Source organism: Micromys minutus (genome assembly GCF_963924665.1).
Source record: "Micromys minutus genome assembly, chromosome: 29".
Taxonomy (NCBI): Eukaryota; Metazoa; Chordata; class Mammalia; order Rodentia; family Muridae; genus Micromys; species Micromys minutus.
The window spans coordinates 9,615,736-9,637,700 of NC_137964.1; the positions used below are offsets into that span (position 1 = coordinate 9,615,736).

Consider the following 21,965-nt stretch of genomic DNA (forward strand, 5'->3'; position numbering starts at 1 on the left):
TGAACTTACTAAGATAAATTCAAATTCAAAATACTATACTTGGGACTTCATCTTAGGCAAGGTCATTTTTAGATACACTCTTAAATATACATGAAATAAATAAATTCAGCCAGAAAAATTTAAGAAAAAAAAAAAAAAAAACCCTCATGCTATGCTATTGAAAAGATCTACCTTCGGGCAGAAAATATTTGCAAAATGTATCTGACAAAAGAGGTATTTATAACAACAATAAAATCCCTCAAAACTCAGGAATAGAAATTATTTATTCAATTAAAAATGAGAGAAAGCTTGAATAGATATTTTGCAGGAGAAGGCAGGTTGGTGAGATATGGAAGAATGTGTGGTTTTATTGGTCACTAAGAAAATGCACATTAAAAATCACAATGCAACCACAGCCAGACACCAGTTAGAATGTCTGTGAGCAAAACAAAAGCACAGGCCAGGTGTCAACCCTCATATGTTTTCAGGAATACAAAAGAACAGGGCCACTTGAAGGTCTTTATAAAGATAAAACAGATGTGTCATGAGCCCCCACAGTCCCATTCTTAAGATTTTATTGGAAAGAAATATATATTTACCCTCACACAATACCACCTATATCAATGTTAGCGTGTCCCTCTATCCTCAAACTGGAGAACCCACAAGTCTTTTTTATAACAGTGAAAAGAAATATATTTTTGAAACAGAAATTAACATGAATTAAGAACATTCTTAAACACTCTTAAGAACATTACACTGAGTGAAAGAAGCCAGGCAAAACAGCGATTTACTGTTCCATGTCGTCTTTGCAACATCCTGACAGAGCCAAAATGTAGGCACAGACAATAAATCTGTGGTTACCAGGAGTTGGGAGTAGGAAGAAATGGTGGCTTCAGGAGCAGTGGGTGGAACTTTGTCAAGCCTTGATTGCACACTGTTATTATTGAATGTGTGTGTTGTGTTGTGTGTAATGCTAAAAATAAGTCAATTTATAGAAAACAAAATTAGAAGACTTAATGGGAAAAGAGTGAAATTAATTTTAAAAATAGAAAGTTTTTTTTTTTTTTTAAATGCCAGCCAGCAGGAATATACTCAACACTTAGAGAAACAGCATCCCATGTTACTGAGTGGAATAAATGTGTTTTTGGAAGGCTCTGTTGATGCTGCAGGTGTGCCTTCCAGATGGAGAACAGGAAATGATACTCTTCCAAGTCAAAGCTTTTGAAGAATCACAAGGAAATAGTCTATTTACCCCATAGCTGCACAAAGGCACAGATATGTGCATGTTATTTCCAAATGGCTTGTATCCTCAAATATATAATTTTATGTACACACGTATGTATTTAGTGCATGTATGAATGTCAGAGGACAGCTTTTGAGATTTGTTTTTCTCCTCCTACTTTGTGGGTCTCAGGAATCGAATTCAGGTTGCTATGTTTGGGGGCAAGTACATTTAACCGGTTGAGCCAGCCATCGAGCCAGCCAGGTAGCCACCAAGTTTATGACTCAGAATTCTTTTCTCTTTGAAACTGACAGGAGCAGACACACAGTACTGTCTTTATGAATAGCAGAGATCAGCACAAATCTACTTTTGTAGGTTTATGTCAGCAGAGAGTGGGCGGGGACAAAGTTGGTAAAGCGGAAGAGGAGGAGAAAAGAGGAGGAGGCAACATGGAAGCAGATGTGAATGATTCTCTCGGCACATCTCTGTATACATAAGGTTATTATAATTATTTCTAAGGGTTTCTATGGGTCAATGTATCTTATTGAGGTGGGCAGTTTATATCTTTGTCAGCTGGTTGTAAGCTTATTGTTTAGAGGGATTGTTGATGGAGAATTTAACATCTAAACCTGTTTGATAAGTTATTGATTGTTGTGTCGTGACTTTACTGGGCTGTGGAGGACTGTGTGTGAAAGCTGAAAACAACACTGGGGTGGTCGTAGACCACCTGGGACAGAAGTAGCTGGGGTGGGTGTAGTGGTCTGAGCCTGATTATTTAAAGGCTTCATGGAGCTGCTAAGATACCCTGCAGTGCCATATGGCTCAACAGGAGCCGGCACTCTCTAGGGATAAAAGGTTAACAGCATTTTTATATTTACTGTAACATACTTTATTATTATTATTATTTTGTCATATAGCAAGCTCAGAACACAAAACCACACATCGGGGATCCTGCAAACCTAAGATTATTTACGCTATTCTGGCATGCTCTGGTATCTCTATGCTCACCATTGAATAGCCATGCTTACCAAATACAGAATGTGTAAAGAGGAGCAATGGACTGAGGTTTTCAGTATGGGATCTCCAGCATCTTGCACTGACACCTACCCCAACTTCATCCTCTTTCCAGAGCATTGGCCACGGAACTGCAAAGTTCTACAGACACAATTGACCTTTCACGTGGAATTTGATTATCTAAAATAGAGATTCTATTGGATCTTTAAACTTATGAGCCAGAGTTCAATGGTTTCTTATCTGTCTATTTCCTCATGCCTCACCTGGGCTTCTCTAACTACTGTGTCAAGTGTCTGAGAGGAGAGAAGTCTTCATAAATACATCTCTGCCTCTTTAAAAGATTTGGTACACAATAAAGGTTTAAATGAGTCAGTCTGCAGATGTATTTACTGGGCCTTATGTATTCTGTAAAAAAAACTTAGGTCAAGTTGAACATCCTCAAAGGATGTCTCAGACGTTGCCATGACAATGCTTGAAATGGCTGACCATCCTGCATCCTTTCCCCACTTCACTGCCCTAATCCTTAATTTGCATTTTAAAAATGGCATTTAACAATACTCTGAAATATCCATCCTCCCCCTTCTCTCTCTTTTTTCTCTCTTCTTTCTTTTCTACTTTCTTCCTCTTCCTTTCTTTTTTCTAATCTAATGTCTGAAGCATCCCTTTCCCCATCCCCTCCCGACCCATTAAGATTTAAACTGTACAAAAACAGGAACTGAGCATTCTCAGGATACCAGGATGCTGCGATGTGACCACACAGTACATATTTACTAGATTGTTAACTTCAATCTTCAACTTCATGCTGCCCAAATGGAGACAGACCAAAGAAAGAAAGAAAACCCAAAGTTACTTCACTCATTTGGCTTACCTGCAAAGAGGTTCTACAAGGTCCCTTTCGAGAAAATCATGGTCTTTTTTGACAGCCACAATGTTGATAGGAAACTGTGAATCTAAGAGAGAAAGGAGGAGACAGAGGCTTATGCCTTTTGCTGAATGTGACCGCTGGCCAATGAACTCAGGCCACCAAGTTCTGCACAAATCACCGTCCTTAAATATTAAATCACAGTTACTGCTTATTGTTATTACTGATGGCATTTAAAAATAGCACACAGTATTATTTTTAATCACAGAAAGTATTCTTGAGAGTGCGGTGTAAGTGCAAAACATGAAAAGAAGCACCTAATCCTTGGGCTGGACTGCATGCCAAGGGCCCTTTATGTCCATTCTTATCTAACATTCCTCAGGAGGACATGAAGAACAGCTTCTACATTCTTCCTATTCACTACAGGATAGGTCTCAGACAGATGACTTCATGGAATTCTTAGTTTGGTGAACTTTTTTTTTCTTCACAAAGGACATTTCCAAAAATATACCAAGTTCAATAGTCTCAGATCTGTTTTTCTTTTCCTTTCTTCCCTCCTTCCCTTCTTTCTTCCTTCCTTCCTTCTTTTGGTAGCAAAATTTTAGTCATCTTGAAGTCCCCAAATTGATACCACAAAAGAAGAGGTTCCAACCCCATGACTGTCATGTCCAAAGAGGACTCATGTCAACTGGGGTGGTAGCTGTCAATATCCAGAATATGGATTTAATTTTAGGTGCCTCTTTTACGTAATGGCCCAAGGTCAACTTTAATGTCGGTCATTGTGACTGTCATGCCTTCCGATTTTGTACTTTCCATGTATTCGCAGTTGTGATGAAGCTAACGTTTCTAAATCCTCCTCTGAGTTGGAAGCGGACACTGTCCCCATTCTAGGGACACACCTTTTTCTCTTTAGAGCATGGGTTACACAGTGAAAGTTTAAACATACCAGTTTACGAAATATTTACTTGGCTGTCGAAATTCCAACTTGTAGACATAACCACTTGACTCTATATAAAAGAATCCAGTCAAGTGAACAATCTCTAAGTATTTCACAGTGACTGAATCCCTCGTGGTCCCCAGTGAACAGCACCCCACTGTGAGCATCACAGTGAAAAGCACAGGACCCCGGGTTTTAAGTGCACATTACTTATTTGCTGTGTTGTTCTGGGCAAGTGACCTTCCCTCAGCTGCACAGTAAATATCATAATCATGGTGGCTACTTTAAACATTTACTGGATATTGGTTTTTGAGTAATAGTGGTCACAGAGCAAGCTCTGTTCCCATCATATTTATATATGGATTAAACAAGCTGACATGACCATGTTTCTGAGCTACAGCACATCTTAGATATGTAAGATTAATGCTCACATTAAATTTATAGTAGCTATAGCATCATATGTATGCATATGTGATTGTGTATGTATATGTATAATGCATGTGTATATGTATATGATGTATATGTGTGTATATATATGTGTATGTGTGTGTGTGTGTGTGTGTGTGTGTGTGTGTGTGCGCGTGAACTGGATGGTTTTGTGTCAACTTGACACAAGCTGGAGTTATCACAGAGAAAGGAGCCTCAGTTGAGGAAATGCCTCCATGAGATCCAGCTGTAAGGCATTTTCTCAACTAGTGATCAAGGGGGGAGGGCCCAGCCATTGTGGGTTGGTAGACCTGAGTTCTATAAGAAAGCAGGTTGAACAAGCTATGGGAAGCAAGCCAGTAAGTAACATCCCTCCATGACCTCTGCATCAGCTCCTGCTTCCTGACCTGCTTGAGTTCCAGTCCTGACTTCCTCTGGTGATGAACAGCGATATGGAGGTGTAAGCTGAATAAACCCTTTCCTCCCCAACTTGCTTCTTGGTCATGATATTTTGTGCAGGAATAGAAACCCCGACTAAGACATGTATGTATATATGATTCATCAAGAATCAAAAAGGCTGGATTTTTTTTTTTAATCCATCCATGTAAGGACATTGAGCTGCTTGCTGTTTTCCTTTTGCCTTAACACAAACTGAGACGTGTTTGGGAAGAGGACATCTTAATTGAGAAAGCTCCGTCCTGCAGACAAATATGTGGGATATTCTCTTGAATAATGGTTGATGTGAAAGGGCCCACTCACTGTAGGTGATGTCACCCCTGAGCTAGTATTCTTAAGCTCTGTAAGAAAGCGGGCTGGGCAAGCCATGTAAGCAGCATCCCTCCTTGGCCTCTGGATCCACTCCTGCTTCCAGGTTCCTGCCCCACCTTCCCTCAGTGATGGATTGGGCCTGAGAGCTGGAACAAAGCATTTTCTTCTTGTTTGGGTCATGGTGTTTGTCACAATAACAAAAACCCTAACTAGAACCAAGATCACTTAACATCCGGGGCTTTCCCTTCCTAATTAGTAAATGGCTGGTGAAGAACAGGAGTTGGAGGTTGTTTAGATTTAAGTGATAGCAATCAATCCTTTCTTTCCTCCTTTCTTCCTTCTCTCTCTTTTTTGTTTCTTTCTTTCCTTCTTCGTTTCTTGGTCTCAAAGGTTATGAATGATCCTCTGAAAACTTTTGTCAGAGAGTCTAAACTTCAAACTACACCTCAACATTAACTCTCCTTTGTCCTTACAGAATTAAAATGACTAAAGCAAAAAAAAAAAAAAAAAAAAAAAAAAAAAAAAAAAAAAAAGAACCTGAACTTTTGGTTTTTTAATATAAACTCGAGACTTTTGGTGAAAGGACAGGAGCCATTTCTAAGTAAAGATGAATTTTGTCTCTTTCCTACACACACACCACACAATGTCCGTGGCACTAGGAAGAGAACTGGCTATGCTTTCATGTGCCCTGTCGTTTGAGCCCCCAGACACCCAGCACCTTGTACTTGGTCTTACGCTTTGAGACCCACTGTGAAGGTAGATGGTGCCCAAAGAGACTCATGCCCTCTGGCTCCTTTTGTGTTTGGTCAACGGGAAGCCATGGCTGAAATGAAGCATCTCTTGGTCATCCCATGGCCAGCTGTGTGCTTCCCTCCTGTTTTCTAGGCTCCGGCACCCTCTACTTTGGGCCTGTGGTAGTGACAGCCCTAAAAACTATACACCTTTGGCTCCTCCTTTGTGTATATTTAATCCATCCTTTGTGAGAAATACTACTAGCTTTAATTTCCCATAGAGCACCTCAAGTGTACTACTGGCTCATTCCTGGGACCTGACTGCTTCATGATGAATAAGGATGACCGACAAAACAGCAACAATTTAATCATGATTTTAGACAACCTAAGATCCAGTTAGATGAATATGGTGGTTAAATGAGAATGGCTCCCACAGACTCATTATGTTTGAGGGCCTGGTCCCTATTTGGCTGAACAGTTTTGGAAGGATTAGGAGGTGTGGCCTTGTTGGGGGAGGGGTGTCAGTGGGGAGGGGTTTTGAGATTTCAAAAGCTCATGTAATTCCCAGCAGTTCCCCCTTTGTGCCTTGTTTATGAATCAGATGTGAGCTCTCAGCTACTGATCCAGAACCAAGCCTGCCTGCTGTTGTATCTCCTGCCATGGATACTATAAGTCCCAAAATAAACTTCTTTTATAAGTTACCTTGGTCATAGTATTTTACTATAGTAATAGAAAAGTAAGATAGTGAATACTTATTAGCTATTAACTAAAGAATCAAGGAACAGAAGTGTAACGTTGGACAAACAAAGGCCCCTTACCCAAAACTCAAAAGACTGACATCTGACCCATAACATATTTTTTTCATGTAAAATAAGCATAAATTAGGGCTATCCCAAAACAACTAGTTTTGAGACTTCTAGGAAATTTATTACCAATGAATTCATTGCAATCTCAAGAAAACTGAGCACAATATTCAAACAAGAAAGAACATGCGGGGCCGGAGAGATGGCTCAGAGGGTAAGAGCACTGGCTGCTTTTCCAGAGGTCCTGAGTACGATTCCCAGCAACCACACCTTGGCTCACAACTACCTGTACTGGGATCCGATGCCCTCTTCTGGTGATAGCTTCTGAAGACAGTTACAGTGTACCCATAAATAAGTAAATCTTTAAAAAAAGAAGAAGAAAAAAAAAAAGAACATGAAAAAAGTTCTGGAAAGCGAGTCTCGGCAGACACTGGGAAGAAACTAATGAGCTGGGTGGGAATCTCTAGGGAAGCAGAGGTGGAGTGGCAGTGGTGGGGACAGAGGACACTCGTTTCCAAATGTGTCAGAATAATCTTAGTATTGCCAACGCGGAGGAGGAAGAACGTGAATCCACAATGCGTCCGAGCGAAGGCCCGACAAGCACCGGGCAGGATCTAAGTGGCCGGTTCTCTTTGAGAAGAACGGAGGGGAAGGCCCACGTACCTTCATATAGCTGAGCATACTGTGGAAACCCGGCAGCTCGGAGCCAGTCACATGCTTCCTTCGCCTCGATTTCTAAAACACACAAGAAAAAGAACATGGTGAGTCTCACAACCAGACATCGGCTCGGCTGGTCTGTTCCGTGCCAGCCATTCCAAGGCGACGCTGCTCCCAGGTCGCCTTGTGTGGGTCAGCTGACCCAGAAGGAAGGATGCAGAGAATGTGCAGGCCACAGGAAGGACTTGTTCTGTGTGTGCTCGGGTTATCTTCTCTGTGGAGCCAGAGTTCATGGGTGATAACCAACCTCCCAGGGCAGAGCACAAAGGCCGAGTGTCCCTCAGGGAAAAATACCGTCTTTATGCACCAAGGAACTAGGTGACCAGAGAGGAGAAGAAAGGCTTATTATAATAATTATAATCCTCTTTTTAATGGGCCCTTTAAAACTTTCCAACATAAGCCTGAGATTATTTATTTAACCTTACTTTACTCTCCCATTCAGGATCAAAAACCACAACAGGGCAGTCTATTTTCTCACAAACGAAGGCATTACAAAAATCCAGCCTCACCGATGGTTTTAATTCCCAGTACGTTGCATGAAGATGCTCATCGGTCGAGCATATTGGAATGATTTTAAACTCAAGAGTGCAGGAGGGAAGAGGATCCTGAGACCTGAGTCTCACGGAGCTCCCCGAATGGAGAGGGCCACGCCCAAGAGGCTGGTGTGTCCTGTGGGTGAGCATTGTGGGGTGGATACACCAGTGACCCAGCTATCACCTCCCTGAGGGGACCTGTGGGGTGAGATGGGTGGAGGGACAGTGTGTAAACCAGGTCATTCTCTAACCTTGTGAATTCTGGATTATTTCTCAACCACCACACTCTTAGATAAACAGCAGCTTGGGGTAAAGTTCAGTTTCTTCAAATAGAAGTAAAAAGCCTAGGGAAATGTCCCAACCAAAACTCTCTTAGGCTTACTGGGGTGCTCAGTCAATGTGTTTCCATTTGTTTTCCCTGCAGTCGAAACATCTGGTAAAGGCCTCTCTTGAATCCTTTGCACAAAAGCCATCTATACTAACGTGGGCCACAGGCTCATCATGTTTGACATGGAAGAGCCATTTAATTTACATCAAGAACACAAACCAAAGGCCAGATCTTAGCCCCTGGAGGTGTGCTTCTTTCCCTCAGTCTCCCCAATCTGCTGCCGCCCCAGGGACGGAAAACTTTCAAATTCTGGCTTTTGTCTGAGTTGAGGAGTCTTTGCTAATTCTGACCAGCGTGGATTGAGTATTCATCTCAGTTTCAAGCTGCAGACCTGCTGCTTAGTTCGGAATGAAAGAGAGAGCCAAAGTGAGAAAATAGATTTCCAGACCTTCTTTAAGCTCAGTTGTACGAGTGGGTAAGAAATCAGAGAATCCTGCGTTTTTCTAGTGAATCACATCGATTCTGTGCATTTTTCTGTTTTACTTTTTTGTTTGTACTGAGATTAACACATCGCTTTAAGCAAAAAAGTCCCAAAGAACTGAGGAATGAAGACACAGAGAGACCTACAAGTCAGGTGCCTTAGGCATACGGAAATTAGGAGGGAAATGGGAATTCAGGGAAACATGGGACATCAAACCCCTGGATGTCATTAAATCATGTCAAGATGTCAGGGAAAACTAGAGAGCCAGGGATCTGTCTAGAAAATCTGCTGGGACTGAGAACTATGGCCAGGTAGAGAGATGGGCAGAGGCGAGACAGAGTGAATGCACAAACAGTCTCTTCAATCCCCTTTGTTTCCCCCATAGGAGCGCTGATAATGAACTGAAATACCATTCAGACACAAACACAGATAATCAAACCTTAACCAGAACCTGTCTACGTCAGTCATTAAAATAAACTATGTCTTTAAACCTCTTATGACGAGGTTTTAGGTTTCATACTCAAATCACAAATTGCAGGGAGTAAGTTATAGCAAATCAGAAAGAGCCACGGGAAGAGGCTCTTTTAAACACCGCTATTCATACACAACTGCCTTTCTATCTGCCTAAATGTCTACCAACCGCACACCCTCCCCTTGCATTCCCCAGTAAGATTCAGTAAGATGTTTTCCTACTGGAGAATTTGTTTGGTTTCTAGGACACATAGGATTTAAAAGGAAAGAATAGAAAGCAAGCCTATGAGTTACAGTTGGATGAGAAATGTGCCTTAAGGGATCATGAACGCTTGGTCCCCCCATGGTGGCCATGTTTTGGAAGATGGTTAGAACCTTAGGAGGTGGGACCTCACTGCAGGGGGTGGGTCACTGGGGGTTGGGAAGTTGGCAGTAGGGTTATAGGTCAATCTCTTCCACTGACCTCTGTGTTCCCCAGACTGCCTAGATATGAGCAGGCCTTTCCCCACCGTGCCAAACCAAAGTCCCTCAAACTGTGAGGCAAAGATTTCTAAAATCGATTCTTTCAGGAATTTCGTCACTATCATCAGATAAGGTACTAATACGTTAGACAAGTAGAAACCGGAAGAGGAGGGAGAGTTAGAATCTATCAAGAGACAATGGTTGTTATGGAAAAATAAAGGACTCCATCCATCTGAAGGACATTAACAGTTGTGTACATGCACCCAAGCAGCTTGGTAGCAAAGCGCTTATGAGGAGACCGGAAGGGAGTGCCGGCTGCTGGCCTACAGTCTTGACCTCTTAACTGAGGAGCCAAACGAACCCACCAACCAGCAACGAAACTACGGTGTATAATTCCCACGATGAAATTTCACTTTGACTGTTGAGCTGAGCTGGAGATGGGGCTCACCTTCTAATACCTATCAGACAGATGCTGTTTCCCCAGGGCCTTGGCAGCAGCCAAAACTCTAACCATCGGTATATTACGCAAAAGCATTCAGTGCCATTCAAACCACATTTGACTATTCCGTTTGTTCACATTTGCAACCCTCACCTGTCCCTGCCGCAGCCTCAGGATTGCATCAACTCACTGCAGCTCTCTGATGAAAGAAAACACAAGCTGTTGGGGGTGGAACCCAAGAATGCCACTGGATGAAAAGGCCCGCAGACCTCTACCATCATTGGATAGAGATGTTCCCCTTTTACCAGCAGGGATGTGATCCAAGAGTCTCAATGGATACTGAAGCCCAGTCTGTACCCTAAACCCAGTATAGGCCATGACTTTTGATTCAGTAGCCAAGATGGCTTCCAAGGACTATCAGACAGGTAACATATAGGGTGTGCCCATGTGGGACAGAAGGGAGATTTCCAACCCCAGGGTGATACAGTGGGACCTGTGGGACTATGTGAGATTTCAATGTGTTCCCAGAACTCATGCATTATTTCTGTTATTTTTGATGTTGTTGTTCAATGGTTTATGAAGTAGACCTCAAGTACCTGAAGTTATGAAAAGAGAAATTGGAAGGACTATTGTTCTTTGCTGGCGAGAATGTAATCCATTTGTCTAGGTATCATGACAGGACTTTTACAGAACTAAGTAAGAAGTGAGTGTGAGTGTGTGCGTATGTCCTAATATGAGTGTGCACATGTTCAAGTGCACATGTGTGTGCAGATGCCGACAAACAGTATGAGGATGTGGAGGTCTATCCACCTTTCTTTGTTGTTGTCTGCCTTGTTGCTTGAGAAGATATCTGTCTCTCTCACTGAATCAAGAACTCAACACTCAGCTAGACAACCTGGCCAGCCAGCCCTGGGGAATTGTCCATCACCACTGTCTCTGTGCTGGTATTCACTACTGAGACCCTTATATCCTGGGATCAAACATGCACAGTGAGTGTTACCAATGGAGACCTCTTCCCAGTTTCTCCTATATCAGTTTTGTAAGCATCCCAGGCAATAATGTCATTTGACTCTACAGCCATTACCCAATTTTATGCAATGTTCTTTTGGAGGCTGCCCAAAGCCTTATACATACATGAACCCAGTAAACGCTAAGCTTCTCTATCAGATGACAGAGCCAGCTCCCGAGTGAATGAAAAACAGAGAACATATGTAGCCGGGGTACTAGGGACAGAAATGAGTCAACACTGTCCAGTTCTAATAACAGAACCTTTTAATGTGGAAAACTTCTTCTGGTTGGTTTAAGGGAGGCTGACCACCATGACTCCCAAACCACACACCATCCACGTTACTGAAAGCCTCCTCCTACAGTATAGACTGAGAAACCCTATGATTTCATGCCAAATGCATCGGGGGGCTGAAAACAACTTACTTTTCACTTAGTAACTGGTCTGTACAAAAAGCAAGCAGGCTTCTGATTGGCTTATATAACAAGTTCAGTAGGCATCTGTTTGGGGCTGGGTACTCTCTTGTGTGACCTGTCTGTGATCCCACTTGACAGGAAGTCATAGGCTTTGGCTCCATTGCCTTACCCTCATCTGGGTACCAGTTTTTCAGTACTCAGTGTGACAACTCACCTGAACTACAGCTCTTTGCTTAGAGTAAGAAAGAGAATATATTCGATGACAGGACTGGTGGGGGATGGGGACCTATTGGGAGGGGGGACAGTCTCAACAGTGGTGGAAAGCCATATGTTCCTATGAGAATAAGGGTATCATAGAAACAAAATCTGGCCAGCGATATTTTTACAAGATAGTAATTTTTAAAAAAATAATGGTGAGTGCTCAGTTTTAAAAACATTTATTGAAGAAAACCCAAAAGGTACAATCAGGTAGAATTAACTCTTGTCCTATGTTATCTGCCTGAGTGGTGACATCATAACATCTTAGCTTGAATACTGCCCCAAAACATAATTATGCACTGTGAGGGTGTTCCCATATAATGATGTTATTTATTAAAAACATGAAGCTTACTTTGTTGGGAATGATTTCTTAAATATCTGATACTGAAATACCACCACGTTGTATTTTGCTGTGGGTTATAAGTACCAGTGTAGCCAAGATACAGCACTTCAGTAAGTCTTCCCAGGTGCCAGCTGAAGGTAGAGGAGGCTCAGACAATGTTGCTTAGAGGAGATACTACTTAGAGACTGAGGTGTAAACAGTGGCTGTACCAGACTCAGGATGACTGGTCAAGGCAAGAGCTTCACTGAGCTGAAGGATGTGCTGCACAAGTCCTATCAAGTTGCAGACTTACTGTGAGTTTTTTAAGCTGGTGCTCCCATCAAAACAGAAATGCCTAGCTAGGTGCTTTATGTACATTTGGGACCACATGCTCTGCACAGTCTTCCCCAGCTATCCCAAAGGCCTTAAGCAGTCTTTCTAAATGGCCAAACATTCAAACCAGGGCCATGTTAGAATGACTTATCAGGAATCTGGCTGGCTGGAAGGAACCAGGGCTACTCTACTGAGGGCTTTGTTGCTGCAGTTTTATTATTGGCCTATTCACAACCCACCGTCCTTACAAATCCCCTGCCAACTTCACAGACAGGCTGGCTCCTGTGTGAAGCAGCTACTTCCCAATTGTTCATGAAACCACTCAACAGTAGTGATTCAGGCAAGTGGGTTTGGGGAACGCTGGCTTCTTCCTTCCATTGGACCGGTAAGCACATTGTGTGTCATGTTCTTCAAGTTCTTCCTAGCAGTGAGGGATGGCTCAGTGACCTCGAGATGTCTCCTTGAATACAATTATTCAATTACCAGTATTATGGTATCTGGAAGGTGTTAAGATTTCAACAGGCTCCTAGTTATAGGTTTAGGATAATTCATCCAGATGAGTTAGGCTCCTGATGAATGTACTACTTGTGGCAAATGATGCCTTTGCCTTTACAGAGAGCTTCTCAAGTGAAGGCCCTGCTTATTAAATGCGTATTTCACTGGTCAGAGACGAGGCGGAGTCTGTCCAAATTAATGGCAGGCTGCCCGTCTCATTCCTATATGGCTTCGAATAAAGTGCTCGTTAAGATTACACAGAGCACACACTTCCCCAGAATCCTTCTCCCAGGAGAGCTTTATAAACTAAATTACAGGTATAGGAAGCAGATTATGGTTTTCTCCACCTGCAATTTCGCTTAATGTCAGGATCTACTATTTTTTTTCCTGCACTTTTGTGAATCTCTATTAAGTCTGTTTTGATGTTTTCAATACCTGAATAATTCATATATATATATATATATATATATATGCACACACATATATATGTAGCAAGTATGCTTTTCTGCATAATATTTTCTTTATATGATATTTAAAGTAATGATGAGAGGCTAAAACACAGGTTATTTAGGCTGAATTTAAGATTACCAATCATTACGTTTTTCAGAGCATCCCTGTTTATCTCACCATGGTTTTAAGTAACCCTTTCCTTGACTCATAACTTCGTCAGCAAGGTTTTGACCATAGGAAGGTGAAACCTGGGAGTGCAGAGACACACACTCTTCTGTGGCTCCTCGACTCTAGTCCGTCAGGGCGGAAGCACCTGTTCCGAGCAAGTGTGCTTCTTTCTCCAAAGCCACAGTCGGATGCTGATAGAGCATTCCGTCACCAATTCTTTGTTTTGAAGATTTATTCTATTTTTATACTATGCATGTGTTTGTGTGTGGGTATGCCCTCATAAATGCAGTTTTCACAGAGGCCAGAAGGGGGCATTGTGTCCTCTGGGGCTGTTGTGTGTAGTTGTGAGGCACCATAAGGGTGCGTGGAACTAAACCGAGGTTCTCTGTAAGAGTAGCTACCCACCAGAGACACTTTAATATACAACAAAGATACATGCACCACAATGTTCATAGCAGCTCTATTTATAATAGCCAGAAGCTGGAAAGAACCCAGATGTCCTTCAGTAGGTAAATGGATACAAAAATTGTGGTACATTTACACAATGGAATACTACTCAGCCATCAGAAACAACGACTTAACCAAATTCTTAAGAAAATGGCTGCATCTAGAGAACATCATCCTGAGTGAGATAACCCAGTCACAAAAGAACAGACATAATATGCAGTCACTGATAGTGGGATGCTAACCCCAGAGGCTCGGACTACCCCAGAAACAACTCACAGACTGTGTGAAGTTCAAGAAAAAAAGAAAAGAAAAGAAAACAAAACAGCAACAACAACAAAAAAAAAAAACCCGTCATCCTCAATCCTTACACACCGAGAACACATTGACTAATTCCGGGTTACACCCTGTTTTACATGTACTTTTTGCTCATTGTAAATAGTAAGACCTTAATGCAGAGTATCAAACCTTAAAAAAAAGAAAAAAAAAGCCAAGCACTGACACAATTGTATTTGTATACATTTATGCAAAAACGTTTAAATTTTTTTCTTTTATCTTTGTTTTTTAAAATAAAGTTAAAAAAAAAAAAAAAAAAGAGTAGCCACCCACCCCATTTAATTGATGACCTATCTTTCCAGCCTCTTCATCTCCCCATCCCCCAACCCCCAGACAGGGTTTCTCTGTATAACAGTTTTGACTGTCCTAGAACTCAGTTTGTAGACCCGCCTGCCTCTGCCTCCCAGGAGAAGGTGTGCACCACCACACCCTGCGCAGCCCTTTCATCTGAATGCTAGCCTTATTCCCTGGCTTTGAAATGTCCTCTGCAAGCTAGATTAGTAGCAAATCTACTCGCTAAGATAAATTCTATTAGAGCAGAAGGTGGGTAAGCATATTCTAAGAGATGGGTTTACTCCTGGTCACCAGCAGGGCTGTTTTAAAGTATCCTTTTTCATCCATGTTGGGAAAACCGTGTGTCTGTGTATGTGACACACATCATATAGTAATGACATCTATAATATACGTACATTTACAAATTATGTATTTGACAGACATTTACTGTATTATAGCCTTTAGATAAAGTCAAACATATAATTAAAGCATACATACACATATCAGTTTTTCCTTTTATGTTTCCAATGGACAATGCTTTTCAGCAGCCATGTGGCTCTCCTCTGACGTGAGCTTAGCCGTAAGACCCACTTCACTCAATAATAAGCAGCGGTGATGTATGCTAATTAAAGCCGAAAAGACTACTCAGGGGTTGTCACCTTGTCCCACCATTTCCCCTTTCTTGTTCATGAGTCTGCATGTCCTAGGTAGGGTTGTCACTTCAGGCTAGGTCTCATGCTGACAAAGGGGACAGAGCCATAGCAAATCAGCCAGCAACACAGAACAGGAGCAAGGGCTAAGAATTCTGGTGTTTTATTCCACCGCGGTTTCAGAGACTTGCTGAAGCGGCACCATCTCCGGTGAGCTAATGTGAGCCGCAGCTGTCACTCCCTGTGGGAAGCGTACACAGAACACCAGGAACCTTTATTTCAACTGGAAGCTGCAGTTGAAGTGAAGACAGCTATAATTATTTCTTCTCCAAAATCTGCATCCGTGCCTACTGCACCAGCTTGTGTGAATTCAGAGAATGGTAAAGGTCCCATTTGGACCACAAAATCCCCCCAAAGTCCTGATGCTGCCAAACGAGGAATCCTTAGGCATGGAAACACTGTTCTCTATGCCCATAATTCCTTGCAGTATTTAGTGAGATTAAAATGTACACTCTCCTCACTCTGATAGGTACTGGGGGACGGGGGGGGGGGGGGGGGGGCGCGAGAACAGGAGATAGGCTTGTGCAGGCACACGATTTCTGACCAGACTGTGTTGACTCCTTAAGTTTTTCCATTAGGCAGCAGAGAGCTTTATTCTCCTCTTTTGTTTGGGACAGACTGTTCCCTCCCATCAGGCACTTGTGGCATTTCCCAGGAAGGCTTCATGTGTTCACAAGTGTGTGAACATCCTCAGCCTTTTGAAGTCGTGAACATACTGCTTACCACGGATTCCCAAGTCTGTCTTCAAGATGGAATCAGGCAAGCAAATGAAACCAAGGTAGGGAGACAAGAGCTGATTCAATTCAAAAGACCAGAATGTGCAGGTGTCGGCTCAAGTGCCGTGAATATGGACCCACCATGACGACAGGCTCTAGCAATCCTTTTTGGAACAACCACATGAGTTTGGAGACTGTCTCTTCCTCTAGTCTTCTCTATCTTTTTCTAGAAAGATGGAGAAGAGCCTGCAGGAGTTCTCCATCTTGGCTCCCAAGCAGGGGGTCTACACTCTACACTGGAGGAGCTTTGAAGGTCCCTGCCCAGTTGTAAGCTGAGGGTTGTTGGTTTCTTGCTTCCGGTCACTCTTCTATCCTAAAAAGCTTTTAAAATGTTTATTTTTATTTTATGTGTAAGTGTGCCTATGTGTGTGTGTGTGTGTGTGTGTGTGTGTGTGTGTTCTCTAGGTGGAATCAGATCCCTGGGAACTACAGTTGTGAGCTACTATATAGGTAGTGGGAAACAAACCTGGGTCCTGTGTAAGAGCAGCCATAGCTCTTCATTGCTAAGTCATCTCTCGAGCCCTACAGCTCACTTATAAATATATAAGAGGATGTATGTTCTTAGGGACTCTAGCTCCTCTTGTAGCTATTTTTGGGATATGTCTGCATGTCTGTGCTTGGAAGAGGTTATCCTAGCTCTGATCAATTTACCTCAACTCTTCCACAGCTTTGTGACTCCAAAGACACCAGACAATTTCGGGACAGTGGTGAAAAAAAACCTTGCCATGTGAGTAAAAGGGAGAGCCCGGATATTTTTAGGAGAAAGGAATGCCAAGTGTCCTCCGTGTTTTTGTATGCTTTCACTGCTTCCAGGGCTGGCGTGGCAGAACACAAGTCAGTCAACGCCCCCGGCCCCTTCCTTAAGACCTGTGATATTCCTCCCTCCAACTGCAACACCTGGATCAAATAAAACCAGTTTTCCTTTCATTGAACCCCAAGGAAATGTTTGTACAACTCAGGAAGAATTTTATTACCCGGCTATGCATAAAAACTTGATGGCTGCCTATATGTGTCTCTTTTTTTCTTTGGCATAGGTTTAGACCGTAAACAACATCTTTACTGAAGGGTTTCAGTGTCCCTTTTGTAGCTTTGGGAAAGGCTTTCCGTCAGGCTGCTGAGTGAGGATGGTGGTGGCTCTCTGGATGATTTTCTAAATACAGAGCAGTCATGCCAGAGCAGAAGAACAGGCGTCGAGAAATGAAGTTGTCGCTGTTTCCAACAGCTGCTTCCTCATCTCTGTGCTGTGCTCTTCCAGGAAAAGGAGAGAGCCATGTGAAGAAACTTCCTAAGTACTAGGATTTGGGGCGGGGGGGAGGCGTTCACTCATTAATACCCCCTTGCAGAAGGAATTTGTAAATGAGTTCTGATAGTTGAAATGGCTTGACCTGATTTGGGGTGGACTCCAAGCTTTAACTGAAGACGTGAAAATGGACGGGCCAATGGAACCTGTGATGGTTTGAATAAGAAAGGCTTCCACACTTTCTTATTCAATATTTGAATATTTAGCACCAGAACTCTTTGAAGGGATTAAAAAAATAGGGAGGCGTGACTTTGTTGGAGAAAGTGGGAAACTAGGGGTGGACATTGAGGTGTCAGAAGCTCATGAAAGACCCAGTCTCTCTCCTACTGCCTCTGGAGCAGGAGGTAGCTCTCAGCTACTGCTCCAGAGCACTGTGTGCCACCACACTCCTGCCATGGCAGTAACGGGTGACACTAGGAATCTGCAAGCATGTCCCCAGTTAAATGTTTCCTTTTATAAGAGGTGACCTGGTCATAATGTCCTTTGGCAACAGAACAGTGACAAGACACACCCCTTCTCCCCATCAGACACAGACACAGTATTGGCTCCTGTTAGCCTATGTTCTAAGTACACTAAGCACACTGATGCTAATGCCGGTTGGAAGTATTGTATTTTTCTCAAAGGAGAATTCTAGACTTAAATGAGTAAATGTGCATATGTGTACATATATGACATTTAAGCAGGAGACTATTTGTGAGGAAAAGGGAACCAGCAAAGACGGAGGATGAGTAAGGGGCTGACTTTGAACCAAACACAATGATGTGTAAGTATGGAAATATCACAACAAAACACCATTTCATGTGGTAATTAAAATGAAAAGTAAACGACAATCGGGACACTTCACAAATGCAACGGCAAGTGCAATCTATAGGTAATAATTAAATAAAATATAAATGTGCTTTTAAACCTCTCAAACCTCTACATAGTTCAATTTTGAATGCCAGGTAATTCAGAATTATAAAAGATTCTTGTGGCTTCTGCCATTTGTCCCAAAGTCTTAGGAACAATATAGGAAACAACATATCCATAGATGATGGAGGTATCGGGCTACTTCTAAACAGAATCCTACCATGTACACCTTGTATGATAGGAACGTAACTCATGCCACCGCTGGCTTTCAGGGACATATCCCTTTATACAAGTGGTTGGTATGAGAGGAGCCTTGGCTAATGTGCTTGTCCAAACATTGACTAGATTCAAATTCAAAGGATAGTTTTGCAGGGCTGGAGAAATGGCTCAGAAGTTAAGAGCACTGGCTGCTACTGTAGAATGGGGTTTGGATCCCAGGACACATGGTAGCTCACAACTACAACTGCAAGAGATCTGACACCCTCTTTTGGCTTCTTTGGGCACTGTACACACACACACACACACACACACACACACACACACACACATATTCATCATACACGTTTGAAATAAAAATAATAAAAATTTAAAAAGATAAGGTTCATAAGAACAAACTTGAAGAGACAGCGAAGTAACTTTGTATTCTTCCTTAAACGGAATCTAATAGAAGGGTAGTATATTTGAGCCATAGGACAAATAGGGACTCACCCATGGGCCCTCGCAGGGAACACTATGACAAGTCCCAGGAGATGCTGATGACAGCCCAACACTAAGTCTGACAGCTGCAGAAGCTGGCAGAGCTGGTGGGACGCCCAGAAGCTGTCAGGGCTGCTGAGCCAGGGACTACACTGGCTTTCTGCTGTGCTTAGACAGAATGGTAAGAAAGACTACCTTAAAGACAGCCATGCTGCAAGCCATGCTTCTGTGTAAAGATACAAAGCTTATTTTTGAGTATCAAATAAAGATACAGCTGGCTCTCTGGATCTTTTGTATTCTGCCTGCAGGGACTTTATCAACTTCACATACAAGTTACGGGAGGGGAAACAGGTCTGAGCTGAATGGGGGCAGAGATTTTCCCTCTCCCCATGTGCAACGCAGTGAAACATCTTTCTCCACATCACTTCTATCATTTGAGGTATCCGGTGCAAGTCACCCAGAGGCTAAAGAACAGGCAGGAAGCTGGTTCTAGCTTATATGTAGATATATTACTGTCAGTAAGCAAGAGACTTAAATGAATTTTGATGGCTGAAGGGGTGGGCAGAGATGGTAGGGCACTTGAAACAAATCCAGGAAGATGGATGGGCATGGGGGAGGGATAAATTTTTCTCTTTTGAATAAGAAGATAAAGAAAGGGGTGACTTGTGCTGAGTCAGCATCCAGCTATTTGTCATTTTATAATAAAAATGTGTACATAATCTGAGCTAAGTATATTACTTTAATAATCTTAAAGATTTATTGAATTGTAATTGTGTGTGTAAATGTGCACATGAGTGTATGTGCCTGTGGAGGCCAGAAGAGGGCGCTAGATCCCACTGGAGCTTGGGCTCCAGATGGCTGTGAGCTGCCCAGTACAGGTGCTGAGAATTGAAATCAGGTCCTCGGGAAGAGCACTGAGATCTCCTGACTGTGGAGCCTCTATCTCTCAGTCTCCTAAACAATTATTTTAGCTTGTGCATGCGTGTCTCTGTGTGTGTGTGTGAGAGAGAGAAAGCACTCAAGCAAGAGAGCAAAAGCAGTCTGAGTGTGCTGCAGCACACGTGGAGATTCTGGGCATCGAATACATGCTGTCCAGAGTTAGTACCAGGTACTTCGATCAGCGGTGCCATCCTGCCCTTATACAATCTTCTAATAGATCTTTATTTTCAGTCGACAATTCCAACAGATACCCTTTCAAACATGCTAGGCGGTTAAATAATATTCCTACTGCCATTAGTTTAAGACCCTCTCTTCCTATCATCCAAGGCTTCCATACTCCCGAGTTTTAAAAAAATCATTTCTCCCAAGGTTTTTGTTCTAAGGAAAACAGAAAGAGAGAGAGAGAGAGAGAGAGAGAGAGAGAGAGAGAGAGAGAGAGAGAGAGAGAGAGAGAGAAAGCATGTCCTAATGAATGAATGTCACACAGTACTTTCCGGGGTGACATTTCCCATGTTATTTTACAGGATCAGGACGCATCTCATATGGTTCTGATTTGTAGTCTCAGCAGACTCATAGAGGAAATTCCAAGTGGAAGTTTATGCATGCAGCTCTGCTTCAACGATGCCACAGGGATGCCTTAAACTAACACAAGTCAGGAAGCTCTGGGTCAAAGGTGGACCGTGTTCCCATCTCTCCCTTCTCAGAGCTCTTAGGTATCCAGACAGCAGATAGCTTATGTAACCGTTGCTCCCTTATCTTTGACCTCATGTTCATGTATTTACATAATATCCAGGGTGAACTTCACGTTGGGTGTGTGATTGATATGTCTTGACTGCTGAGGTTTCAAGGTTTGCTTTTTTTAAAAAGGAGAAAGCCAACAATCAGGACTAAATAAGGGCAAATTCTACATCTTTTTAAAAGTGGACAAGTAAACTCTGGGAGATCACAGACACTGTAAGTCTGTATTCAAGCTATTCAAACACATGACCCCTTCTCGTGAAATTAGTAAATTTGTTAAAAGGCGAACATCAGAAACATCTCAATAGAGAAGATGATCTCACTTTTATGCAAAGTCAACGTTCCCGCTTTCTGGGGAAGTTAGGACACACAATGAAAGAAGATGTATTCTGGCTTCATTTTGGTTTTTTTGTTTTCTTTCTTTCTTTCTCATTCAATCAATCATATGCTTTTCTTCTCTAAAGTGAGTCTGCCACTTTATCCAGAAGACGATCCTGAATTTGAGGGCAAACCGAGCAGACAAAGGAGACATGTGGGGCAGTGGACCATGAGAGGAAGCCTGGTCCCCGGTTGAGCTAAAGGCTTGAAGCCCTGGAGACCCTGAAGGGATGGTAGGAGCCTCGCCTGCTCCCAGCACCAGGTCCCTGTCATGTAGCTGCAGTCCCTCCCCCTCCCCCGTAGATTTGTAGCCATTAGTCACAACACCCCAAGCCCCTCCACATGTAGAAGAGGCATCCCTGTCACCTCAGACCAAGACAATAAGGAAACAGCAGTGACCTGTCACATAGGCTAAAGACAGGTCTCCATGCTAATGAGGTGCCTAAAGGCGTCCACAGAGCATTGCCAATAGGATTCCCTTCTGAGACACTCCTCCCTGCAAAAGATATTTAATCTCAGGCCCACCCTGAGAAGTGAGGTATGGTTTTACCCATTCACTTTCCACCATGACAATAAACACCTCAGGACCATGGACTATCTTCTTTTCATCGAGGTCTGCCATGGGGAACCACGGAGAAGGCCTTCACTTACAGAGCTGCAGTCTAATCTCTCACACCCCCAGCCAGGACGGATCACCACCAAGCCTGCCACCATCAAGCCAGGGATCATCTCTGCTAGAACAAGTGGGAGCCCCCCCCCCCAGCCTTGGATGTCCAAGAGCCTGAGAAACCCACAACCCTGGCCTTGTCACAGGCCCAGGGATCCCCATCCCCAAACAGCTCCATCTTTCCTATGCCTCAGACTACGCTTTCCCACCCCTGGGAGAAGTGCCTCAGCACTTCCCT

General features: G+C 42.9%; 1 protein-coding gene across 5 annotated transcripts in view; it reads right to left on the reverse strand.

Moving 5' to 3' along the window:
- STARD13 (StAR related lipid transfer domain containing 13) overlaps positions 1 to 21,965 on the reverse strand; it is a gene marked incomplete at its 5' end in the record, with an annotated part of 340,009 nt that overhangs the window by 53,522 nt on the left and 264,522 nt on the right. For all 5 annotated transcript variants that reach the window (XM_080940965.1, XM_080940964.1, XM_080940966.1 and 2 more), the window contains 2 exons: positions 3,084 to 3,165; positions 7,406 to 7,477. In XM_080940965.1, coding sequence (XP_080797091.1) covers positions 3,084 to 3,165; positions 7,406 to 7,477 — 154 coding nt within the window. The remainder of the gene's footprint in view (positions 1 to 3,083; positions 3,166 to 7,405; positions 7,478 to 21,965) is intronic.